The sequence below is a fragment of the Cynara cardunculus genome, assembly GCF_001531365.2.
Source record: "Cynara cardunculus var. scolymus isolate 2C chromosome LG 12, CcrdV1, whole genome shotgun sequence".
NCBI classification, from domain to species: Eukaryota; Viridiplantae; Streptophyta; class Magnoliopsida; order Asterales; family Asteraceae; genus Cynara; species Cynara cardunculus.
The window spans coordinates 231,948-245,117 of NC_037539.1; the positions used below are offsets into that span (position 1 = coordinate 231,948).

General features: G+C 33.1%; 1 protein-coding gene across 1 annotated transcript; it reads left to right on the forward strand.

Annotated features, from left to right (window-relative positions):
* Positions 1 to 5,068: 5,068 nt before the first annotated feature.
* On the forward strand, positions 5,069 to 6,511 carry LOC112523184 (probable WRKY transcription factor 75). The gene is made up of 2 exons (XM_025132678.1): positions 5,069 to 5,520; positions 6,145 to 6,511. The coding sequence occupies exons 1-2, from the start codon at positions 5,093 to 5,095 to the stop codon at positions 6,320 to 6,322; spliced, it is 606 nt and encodes a 201-aa protein (XP_024988446.1). The 5' UTR covers positions 5,069 to 5,092; the 3' UTR covers positions 6,323 to 6,511.
* The last annotated feature ends 6,659 nt before the right edge of the window (positions 6,512 to 13,170 follow it).

A 13,170-nucleotide genomic window follows, 5' to 3' on the forward strand; every position in this document is an offset into this window, starting at 1 on the left:
TGGACAAGAAAGAGGGTAAGCAGTTGAAATTTCATTCTAAAACCCATCTTTTTTTGTCTTTTAATGGCTTATGATCTGTCAAATTTGTAGTTTTCTTTACTGGTTTTGAGTGTTTATCTTAAAACTCAAGTTTCTTGGTTCTTTACTCTTGGTGTAAATCGAATACATTTGTGGAGTCGTTTAAATATGTTAGATTTTAAATATATTGGATTTTAAACTGTCATACAATTTTTTTCATTCGATAGTTTGTAATTTGAACCATAACTCTTATTTATTCAAATTTTATAAATATGTAAAGATCAAGTGTAACCTATATCATCGTTAAATCTTATCTTATAAAACCAGCGGAACTTTAAAATCGTTAAAATTCATGGCTTCCGTCGCATTGCACGGATACACAACTAGTCGATATATAATATGAAAAGAAAGATGGTGTTTGGATACTCCATGGAGTCGTATTAGGGTAACTCTGCTAGCAATTGGTCAACATATGTTTTTGGGAGAATAATCGTGTCCACGTGTCTTGACCAACGAAAGGCGAATGAATCACAAATCATTCAAACTTATTTCATACCCTCAACAATTATCCACATCCAAATTGCGATATGCTTTATAAAATAACAAAAATACATTGTAAACGTCGTCACTGTGATATACTTTAATCTATCAACATCTTTAAAAGATAATATATATTAGATAATCACTATATTAAGTAATTAATTATCGTTAAGATAGGTAAAAATAACAACAATACAAACTATGGTTAAGATTGTTAATGTGAAGTTCTTTTTTGAAGTATATAATATTTATATACGACAAATAAAATAAATAAACTTACACGCTCTTTTTATTTTTTGTGAGGTTTAAACACATGACCTCTTAAAAGACCAAAGACTCACATACCACTAAGCTAGAAGCCCTTAGGTTAATATGAAGTTAGTAGGTAAAAATATAGAATTCAAAATGTTTTTTTTTTTTTTTTAAAAAGTCATGTTTGAAAATCTTTTCAACTTATATTGAGTTTATTGGAAAAAACCATATTTCATAATCCACAAGTTTAGCTTATTAACTATCCTTTTTAAAGGCAATTCCAAATTAGGTGCATGAGCTCCAAGATCTTTGTCCAAATTTTTCCCTTCTTTTATTTTTTTAATTAATATTTAAACATGCATTTTTAAATCATTTTACATTGTTATATAATTTATCAATTAATACAGTGTGCAGTGAATCATCTGATTCAATTAAAACCAACTAACCATAATTTGATATTCAATTGAAGTTGGATCAGATCTGATCCAAAATTTCAACATTGTAATTGGATCAGACAGTTACTAAATGCAAATGCAAATTCATAATTCAATAAACTCGAATTGTCGTCAAGTATACACAATATTTTAGGCTGTTGTTTTCAGTTGATATTTGTATGTAGTTTTTTTGTTTAAATTAGGAAAATATATGAATAATTAGTTGAACCAGTGGATTAACTGTTTTAAAATTGGATCAATATATTAGATAAATCCAATTCGGTCAAATAGATTAAGAGTAGTAATATCAAATAAATGGAACCATTGTAATACAATCAACAATTGGATTGAATTAGATCAGCTATATAATTTTACTTAGATTGAATCAGATAGATAAAATTCAACATCCAAATAGTTATTGAATTGTATCGGTTTCATATAAAAAATAAAAAATTCATATAGATAAGAAAAATGTATTGTATTTTTAGTCAAGGAATCTACTTTGAGTGGCGCCCCCTTCCAATCCAATCCAATCAGTAAACTGCAGTTAATTTTTGGTCCATTGTTGTTTACATAAAATTATGAATTAATTCCCTAAACTTCAATAAATATAATAATGGTCGATTTAACAAGCATCTTGTTATAGACAAGTCCCTCTGATTAATCCCGTTAAAAATACTTGGTTAAATAAAGAGTATTTATTTATTTTATTTTTTTACATATTTTTTGTTTGCCCACCCCTCTATACGTTTTAACCACACACAATAGGCGACAAGTCCCCCATGAAGAAGGCACACTTAACTCACTAGAAAGGGACTATGCTTCAGTTCCTAAGAAGGAAAGTACGATAACCAGTGTTGCAAGACGACCCATATAATTTTCTGAACATTTAACAAATTGCATGCCCTCAAGGTTAAACGATGGTAGCGACTTTTCTTGACACAACTCCACCATTCGCCCCGTCTTTCACCCATACATTCGTCATCATAACATGGAACTGAACACATACACGTACATCAGCGTAAATCAAATAACTTTCAATATATAGTTTCTCATCAATTCCTAATTACTAGAATATGGTGGTGGTGCAAATGAAATTGAGGGTGGGGGTGGGGGTCACCTTCATCCCTTAGAGGACGGGGTGGGGGTCATGGGGAATAAAATTGGGTGGGGGAGGCGCTTCATGAATATAGTAATAAAGAAAATTTATAAAACTAACCGGTTTACATAATCCTTTGCCATAAAATAACCATATTTTAGAGGTTTTACCTGAATGACCACACGAATCGCCCCCGGGGGCGATCCGTACACTACGGGGGCGATCCCCCCGTAAGTTTTAAAAAAAAATTCCTCAAAAGTCGATATTATTGTTCATCCTCTCGTTGATCGTGTTTGACCTCACCCCGGGGAGATCCGTATTGTACCCGGGGCGATCCGGGGCGATACAGGTTTTTTTTTGTTTTTTTAATAAAACTGATACGCCATTGAAGTTGTATTTTTTAACTTTTTTAGAACCAAATTTCATGGGTAAAGGTTTCAAAATAAACCTTTATAATTATGGAGAAGCAAAAATTATTTTTATCTGCTTTGGGTTTCGTAAATCAGATATAATATCTTATTGACGAAATTTGACATCTATTTTGTCATTTTGTGTTTTTTATTTAACAATTAAGGGGTGTTTTTAATAAAAATGAAAAAAATACATAAAGTGTGTCTTTTTACATATTTAATTTTAAATTTCACAGTTTTTCGTTATAAAATAACTGGATGATAATTGTTGTATTTTTTTTTTCATTTTTTGGTATTTTTAATAAAACTGATACTCCATTGAAGTTGTATTTTTTAACTTTTTTAGAACCAAATTTCATGGGTAAAGGTTTAAAAATAAACTTTTATAATTATGGAGAAGCAAAAATTATTTTTATTTATTTTGGGTTTTGTAAATCAGATATAATATCTGATTGACGAAATTTGACCTCTATTTTGTTATTTTGTGTTTTTTATTTAACAATTAAGGGGTGTTTTTAATAAAAATGAAAAAATACATAAAATGTGTCTTTTTACGTATTTAATTTTAAATTTCACGGTTTTTCGTTATAAAATAACCGGATGATAATTGCGGTTACGAAAAAAAATATTTAGTTGATGTTTGGAGAAAAAATCAGACATTATATCTGATTTCGCGGTTTTTCATGATATGACAACTCTATGACGTCGATTTGACGCCGATTTGACGTTGATTTGACGATGATTTTGTTTTATTACTTAACGTTTTATATCAATTGGACGTGGGGGACCATTCATCCTCGCCACCGACCACCGTCATCGGCCGCCCCTCACCACCTTCCGGCGCCAACAACCACCCTCCGCCGCCAACGACCACCGTCAAGAGCCGCCGTCCACCACCCTCCTCCGCCACCAACCATCGTCTACTGCCGCCATCCACCACCGTCCGCCGCTACTATGGAAACACCTGTAAATACTCTATTTATCTTTATATGTATATGTATTTATCTATATATATGTATCTTTCTCTCTATCTCTCTCTCTCTCTATATATATATATATATGTATCTATCTATCTATATATATATATATATATATATATATATATCTAAGTACCGTTTATATCATTTTTTTTTGTGATGGTTGATTGTATTTAGTGGGTTAAAGGTTGTGATGGTTTATTGTGTTTAATGGGTTAAGGGTTGCGAGAGTAAAATATATGAGAAAAGAAATGGAAGGGAAGGTGTGAAAAATTATGAAGTAGGAGGTTGATATTTATAGTGAAATTGGTATTAGAAAAAAAATCAAAAAATAAATTTTCTTTTACCCGGATCGCCCCGGGGCAAGGTCAAACACGGTCAACGAGAGGATGAACAGTAATCTCGAATTTTGAGGATTTTTTTTAAGACTTATGGGGGGATCGCCCCCATAGTGTACGGATCGCCCCCGGGGGCAATCCGTGTGGTCATTCCGGTAAAACCTCTAAAATGTGGTTATTTTGTGGCAAAGTGTTGTGTAAATCGGTTATTTTTATAAATTTCCCTAGTAATAATATATTTTTCAGATTTTATTTTTATACAAAATTGATAAATAATATAACATAATTATTTTTAAAGGAAATAAAAATAAAAAAAACCAAAATATCTCTCAATTAACACTACTAGAAAACTAAGTATCAACGCAAATTAATGACAGAAAAAATATCTCGTTAATCAGTGAGAGAATCTGTGAAAACTAATTCCCTCGCTGAAAATATCCATCGCCGATCCGTCGTTGAAAGTTTCCCTCGCTGATAGCATTATCTACGAGCTGTTGATCGACAGACATCAACGACGGTAGACCCCTATAGCGACGGATCATCGATGAAATTTTCCCTCGCTGATACTCTTCATTTTTATAGTGTAACGACACATTATCTAACAGTATTAGTGCCAGGAGCTGTCTTAATAACAACACAATAGTGATCACTATTTGTTGCGTCAAGGTGTCTTGAGAACTGAAGGCGAGAAAACTTGGAGGTAAGATATAAGCGTATAAGAGACATTTAAGAGATTAGGTTACCATTTATTCATCCAGATTATTTTAAGTAATAAGAGACTCTAAAAATAATAAAAGAAATCGGTTTTAATTTTAAAACATTTGATCGAATCAGACATAAAATGATGATTAAGAGACAAAACTGAAAAAACAAAAAGTTTAGAGAATTAAATAAGTTTTGTATAAGCGTAGGGACCAATATTGTAATTTACTCCTAAAAATTTATTACAGCCCCCATCTTTAAAGCCGCCCTATTTATCGCATCTCTTCTCTCCGCATACCATACATCTCTCTCTCTCTCTCCAATGGACAACCTCGATGCAATTTTTCACTATTCATCCTCTTCAACTTCACCGCCGGCTGCCGTTTCTTCACACTTATCACTAAACATGTCCAATCGTTATTCACTTGCCGATCACAGTAATACAAACCATTACAGCAGTTACGATCAATCGGATGATGATCACGACCTCCGATTAATCGGAGAAAATGAAAATGGCGTCTCAGACAATATCTTCGTCGCCGATCACGTTTCTCCGACTACTAATAGCTTCAGTAATTGTGATGGCAGCGAATTGAATACAGCGAACAAGTTGAACGTCAAAAAAGGCGAGAAGAAGATTAGAAAACCTAAGTACGCATTTCAAACGAGAAGCCAGGTCGATATCCTTGACGATGGTTATAGATGGAGGAAGTATGGTCAAAAGGCTGTGAAGAACAACAAATTCCCCAGGTAAATTAACACGTAATTTTCGATTTCATTTAATATTGGATATAAATTAACGATCAATCTTCAGAAAGTGATGATCATTTCAAACCCTAATGTACGTACAGTAGAAAGATCTGGTTTTGTGGGGTGAAAAATAGTCAAAGATAACCCTCTTTAGTCAATAGTCAATTTGCACAAGATTATATCTAGAACGAGCTCAACAAAATATTACATGGATTTATAATTATTAAAGATGGTGGATATTCAAACGAATACCTTCCTTTTACGGAAAGACATCAGGGGACTTGGTAGTGTGCTGATAACTGGGCTCGTGATTGTTTGTTTGTTTACCGAGTATCACATGCGATTGAGTATAGTAAAAAAATGTAATTGTGTTTCCGTAAGATAAATGCGGTTTTGTTTGAATCTTTTCCTATTATATTATAGCCGGATGATATACATGTGCATTCAAATGAGATATATTGATTGAGTCAGTTTAGCACATATTAATTAAGAAAAGGATTTTCATCGTTATATTTTTGTTTAATTTCAAACTTTCTTCGCATTCAAATTTTATATTTGTTTTCATTTATGGATGGGAGTATTAATTAGATAAGGTATTTGCTTGTATTTCTGATTTATATATAGGAGCTACTACCGTTGTACGCAACCAGGATGCAACGTAAAAAAGCAAGTTCAAAGGTTATCAAAAGACGAAGGAGTTGTGGTGACGACTTATGAAGGAATGCATTCACATCCAATCGAGAAATCTACCGATAATTTTGAGCATATTTTGACTCAAATGCAAATCTACTCTTCTTGCTAGCTAGCAACGGTATAGATTACAAGAAAATTTAGAGAAATGCGCACGCTGGACGGTTTGCTAGCTAGCCCTAAACCAATATATATGATGCTTTACTTATATTTATCTCAAGTATTATACTTGTATGGATTCTGTTTTTGTTTATGATCCTTACATCAAATAAAGGAGCATGTAAATGAAATTAATTAAAGCAAGGTTGTAAATGGTGTAAGGTGTGGCATGACGGTGAGGTCAACACTCAAGCCTTAAAAGTTACGTTTGCGCTGCGATATGTGTCTTATCGCAGCAAATCTACATATCATATAAATTACTATATATATAAACATATATTTTCTACTATATTTAATGAGTCGATAATATTAAATAAATTAAATTAGGTTATATATTAAAAACTGACAAATAAAACATTAAGAAAAGTAAGGGGCTGTTTGGCGGTTGCTGAATGATTTGGTGCAGAATGGTTAAGTGGTCAAAATGGTTAAGAGGGCAAGAATGCTTAAGTGCTGAATAAAATAATGTTGTTTGGTAACTGTTCTCTGAATGACAGTAAATTATCATTTTAACCCTGATTCACATTAGGGATGCCACTTCAACCTTCACCACCGCCACCGGCAAAAATCACGTAATTTGATCCATTACCAGAATCCTCATCTTCTTGTTGTGGTTCTTGATCAGATGATTAGGGCAAAACAGTAAAATTAGGGCAAATCAAGCAAACTACAAACTGAAACCAGCACTAAAAGAATCCACCAGGCAAAACACAAGTTACTAAAATACTAGGCAACAACTAGGAATTAAAATGCCTAAACCAAAAGTGATAGATCTCAAAACCTACGATAGATAAATCTAGCATTCAATCTTGAAAGGTGAGCAAAACCTCAAAATCAAAAGGCAAATCAACGGAGATAATCAAAAACCACAGAATTCTAGAAAGATGTATACCTTTGGGGGCGATAATCAAATCAACGGAGATAATCAAATCAACCCAAATCCATATCCTTCGATTATCTCAATAATGAATGAATCAAATGTGATAAAAATGAAAAAGAACCGTTGAGTATGAAGAGACGTGCGTGAAGAGAGGGGTTGGGAAGAAGGGGTGGAAGCAGAACGATGACCTGAGTGTCGCCGTCGGAGAAGCAGAGGCGGGCCTAGTCGCCGATGCCATTGTTGGAGAGAGGGAATGAAAAAGGAGGCAGGTCTGTGAGATGGAGAGATTGGCGAGATCGTTTCGGAGGAAGAACGATGCGTGGGAGGAGGAGGGGGAACGATGAAGCTGGAAGGAGAGGAGATGTGGGGAAGGGTAATCCTGGAAAAATAAGCCTCTGAACCATTAGGCAACCCATTAGATGCAAAATCGTTAAGAGGTAATTGTCACCATTAAGAGGTTCCATTTTTTTTGCCAAACAACCCCTGCCTCTTACCGATTAAGACGCTCCCTCTCAATGTCACCATTAATAGGCAAACAAACAACCCCTAAGAAAAATCAAATATGGACTTACCAAGAATGCTTATTAGGTCATGGTGTGCCAGAGGTTTAATGTGACATGAGATACAAGCTTTAAACCATAACGGCTGTTGCGGGTGAGCTTTTTTTAACATTGAATTAAAGTGAATAAACCGTAACACAAATAGCGACTTAGGGGCCGTTTACCAAACGCTTACTCGGGTAAGTGAACACCAATTCATTTGATCTTACAGGATGAATATGGTAAGGATACAAAATCTTACCCGGTAAGAGCAAGACAATGACCAAGAGTCTTACCCGGTAAGTGAGGGCGACGACTCTTACCACGGTAAACGCTTATCGAGCAAATTGTTGCATACGATACAGTTTTGGGGGACTAAAATCTTATCCGATAAGTAAATGATAGTGTTAATTAAATTTACCGGTAAGCGCTTACCGGGTAAGTGTTTAGTAAACGACCCCTTAATCTATTTTGTGGTTTTGAAGTGAAGTTAGTTTTTAAGGCAAGAGGGGAATTAAGATTCATAGTTATAAAATTCTTGTAGCATGCATGCATGGCATATTTTACCATCTTTAATGGGAACACTAGATTTTATATCAAATTCCCAATACATTTTAATGAATATGGTAACACATCAAATTAGACGTAACATTTTTCATTTATATCAAATTGTATACCAATAAGAAAAGGTCAAAAAGAATGGTGTTATTTATTGAAGACGCCTTAATTAATTTGCAATTGATATATCTATATCTATATATATATGGTTGGGTTCACGTGAGACCAAAGGTTTTTCATATGACCCGTAAGACCAATTTATGTTCATTGATCAACTTTATAAGCTAATGATCTAATCGTTTAAAGTTGTACGGTGACAATTTTGTAATTATTGAGAAATCTCGTGGCGTTTATGAATGTTCAAATCTGACAATTGTAGATATAATCCAAAGGTTGAGAATTGGTCTTACGGATCTCACGAAAAACCATTGGTCTCACATGATCCCAAGTCTATATAATATATATATATATATAGGCTTAATCAAATGAGAACTGTTTTGTTTGTGGTAACCGTGAGATCCAATTTCAATCAATCATTTTAATATATTAATTATTCTTTTTTAAATCAATGTAAAAGGGAATGTTAGTAAATTACTAAATTTAGATTAAATATTTATTTATTAATTCCATACGTTTCAAACTTCCAATTAATTTTGATTTTACATTCCTAACTACGACTACACGGAATGTTTTTATTATGAAATGAAATTTAAAAGCAACTCATTATTTAATGTTTACCTTATATATTTGTTTCACAATTTTTCTGTTTTATATGTATTTGTTTTACAATGTGAAATTTTTTTTGTGTACTTTTTGTTTCACAAATACGATAAAGAGATTCACATTATAAATCGAGTACATGTGAAACAAACACATTATAAAACAAATATATGTTAATCAATATTTTAAATTATAGTCTTAGATGAAAAATTTTCATATGAAATATCACTCTGTCACCGGAACTCAACCCCATTATATACATGAGCAGATTCAAACGAGAAATTAAACATTTTACGAGAAGTCAAAAAGTTTCAATATCATATATGATTACACGCATTATATACAAGACACTTAATCATATATGATTAAACACACCGAAATGAGTATAATCACATACGATATTAAGATTTCTCAGATCTTACAAAATGTTTAACTTCTCACGTGATATTTTTGGAAAAAATCAAATGCAACGTTATAAACATGTAAGCCAATTATGGCACTTATTAATATGTAAATTAGATAATCACACCATCGCGTACCCTCATCATATACATATATTTTCAATATCTTTTCGATCTTTATATAACTCGTTCACTAAATGTGACCATATATATGTAAATTGGAAAAAGTAGTTGAATGTGATATACTTAAAATTGAAGGAGTATGGATAAGCTGTATCAAATGATTAATGATAAAAAAGTAATTATAAGTAAAAAAAACAAGATATTCAAGGTTAGAAGAATGTTTAGATATACAAAAATATCAATTCAATCAACTCGTACGGTACGGTTTGGTTCGAGTTGGGTTACGCTCGGGTCTGAATTGGATTGAAATTTTCCAAAACACAAACATAAAATCGAATTGAACGCAAACTATGTGGATGAATGCATGTTCCATGAAAAGCGTTTGTATGGAAAACCAATTTAGATCTAAAGGGAGGAGGGGCTTGTTTAAAGCAAAGATAGGTCAGGTTGGCTAACCTACCATCTAATATAATAACTTCCATGTTTCATTTTACGGCTGATATAATTATTTATATTCTTTATGAAATATTAATTGTTTACTTGCGTGATGACGAAATATCATATACGGAGGAGGAGAGTTAAAGCACGCGAGACCGTAAGAAGGGATAATGGATCTTTGATCATCTTTTATCTCAAACTCACTCATATATCGCGCTAGATATGAAAATTGATCCGGTGCTTCTCATCCTAATGTGCATCAAAGGTGGATGTCTCTTCTTATGTTCCTCACTTTAACTCTCATTTTCATCTGAATTCAACCCGGGAGTCATTTGTCAAATATATAACAGGCAAGTGATTGGGGTGTCACTTACCTTCCGAGTGAGGATAACAACAAACTATAATCTTTGCCAAAACAAAATAAGCATTAAATTCTTCGTAACTACTAGTTAAATTAAAGGCAATTGAAAAAACAAAAAATTAAAGGGCGAAGGAGGCGCAGGACGCACATACTAATTGACTTCTACCTAACGAAATAATTGTCTTGAATTAATCTAGTAAACTAAACTAAACCAAAACAAATTAACAAAGTAAATCTCACTTGAAAGTAGGATATGGAACGAGTACAAACTTGATCTCTACTCCAAAAAAGGTGGTACTGTTGTTTCCATGGCATGGATACATCCGACTACTGCAACAAGTTTTAGCTAGAATATAAGAGAAATTAACGAGTAGGTGGACTCAAAACATAAGATATCAATAAATTATTGCCTATTTCACCATAACTTACAATACTTATTGTAATAAATTTTTATTACAATACCTCATATACATGTCTACGCTTAATAACATAATAAACATTATAACAATTCGATCAATTCATGTTTTTTTGAAAGGTCACAATCTTATTAAAGGAAAGAAACAAGAGAAGCAAAACAACCATCCAGAAGATTTATGCAAGATGCATAAACAAGAAACATTAGATTAAAAGCGACTAAAAAAGAAGCAAATGACTAAAAGGGAATCCAAGACACCATAAGAAACTAAGCAAAACCCCTAGCAAGAAACATATAGAAAATCAAAACGAAAACAAAGACGAAGAACCAACCCACAAATTGCATAATCAAAAAGCAACCAAATCACTAGCAGAACAAAATTGTGACAATCAGTTTATCCGTAATATTTTTATACATAAAATACTAAAATGGCAAACATTAATATAATATTATCAAAGTAATATAAATAAACTCATTCAATAAATATATTATCATTTAAATAATTAAAATAAATTGATTTAATTTTTAATTACTAATTAGTCATTAATAATTAAACAGGATTAAATATAGCAAAAAAGAAAATTGGAGCCTAAGTGATTAATTAGATTTAGTCCATATCTCACAAACAATCCACCAGAGCCTGAGCCAGAAAGTAATCCTCTCCTCAGGTCCAAAGATTGGTCCAGAATTTTGGAAAGCATCTTGAGTTCTTGACCCATAAAACCCCAGCAACATTTCAAGTCCTGAAACTCAGCCCACCCGTGTGACTTGGATCCGACCCGGGCTGCCCTTTTCATGGTGCTTTTTGTACAATGATATTGGCAATTTTATTTTAGAAAGTTTTACACCAAAATCAACAAAAACAATTACGATTTGAGCTCCAATTTCACACACTCGTATCTAGGGTTTTGGTATCCGACTTGTTCTATAATAAAACTCAAAATTAGTCATCCAAATGATACCGAAATACTGATCATACACTTACCTTCGTAAGTGTTTAGTGATTCAATTATCTTACCGAGTAAACATAATAAAGACCGAGAATCTTACCTGATAAGAGGAAAGGGTATTACTTGGTAAGAGTTTACGGGTAGAGACGGACCCATAAACTTTTTCAGATGATGGCAATATTGATTATAAGAAGCAAACATAAATAACCTTTTCTCATAATCATCATTGATCTATTGGCTTAGTTCATTGTTTTTCATGTGTGAGGTTTTGTGTTCGAGTCTTTTATTGCAAATTAAAAGCGAAAAACTAAGAAAATGACGCTAACAAGATTCAAACTCGACTCTGGAGCGAAAGAAAAGTTTTGCAAACCTACTAGACCAAGAGAAATTTGTGTCTTCATTGTAGTTTCAAAATATACACAACAGCCCATAACAATTGATATGGCGGCGCTTTTCACAACCAAATATTTTTTTACGCTATGACGGAAGAACAAAAAGGTGGCACGTGCCACTACAAAAAACCCCTGGTCCATCCATGTTACCAAATTATAAACGCTTACTATATATTCATTTTGATGGCCAAAAATATTACCAAATAAAATAACTAGCATATAAGTTATGACTCTCTCCCATAGATATTTAATAAAATTCCTCTTACTAATTCAAAAGCAAACACAGATGTATAAATAATTCGTGGAACGCGACCTTCATGAAGTTATAAGCCCCAATCATCTACACCAATACTCCACCATACACTAGAAAAATAGAAATAGAAGCCCACAACAAAAGCAACTGTGAGATGTAGTTAAGAAAAGGGATGAAAAACGGTTTAATGCAACAACCGAGCACCGAAAGGAGGCTAAGCACGAACTAGCAACAAAGAAAAAGAAAAAGAAAGCATAAAGATCACTGAAGAGGTTACATGGAGAAAGACAACATGTTTAGATTATCAACCCACAACTCCCAATTTATGGATCCCTTTCGCAATCTTCTTGAGACCCAATCGAAAACACAAACTTTCATTTGAAAAAACAAAATCGCAGCCGAGGATGACTTTTTTTTTTTAAAACACAATGCTGTTATGGTGACCCCAAATCAGGTAGCACGTGGCCCAAACAGTTGCTCGCCATATCTTCTTCAACTAAGGAGTAAAAGAGGTGGACCCTTGAAGGCTGAAGTTTTAAAATCTATGTCGCCATGCTTCCTGAAACGATATTGATCCCCACCCATTTTAGAATCATGTCCCAGAACGTCTTAACATTCTTGCACCTCACAATGCAATAGTCAAGAGTTCTAGACGCCTCTTCACAACTTGGAGATAAGACTAAGTGTAATTATCAAAAGCAACCTGAACCAGAAATATTTTGATATATGTTTAATCTTTTATCAAGTGAAAAACGTAAACTAAAAATCAAC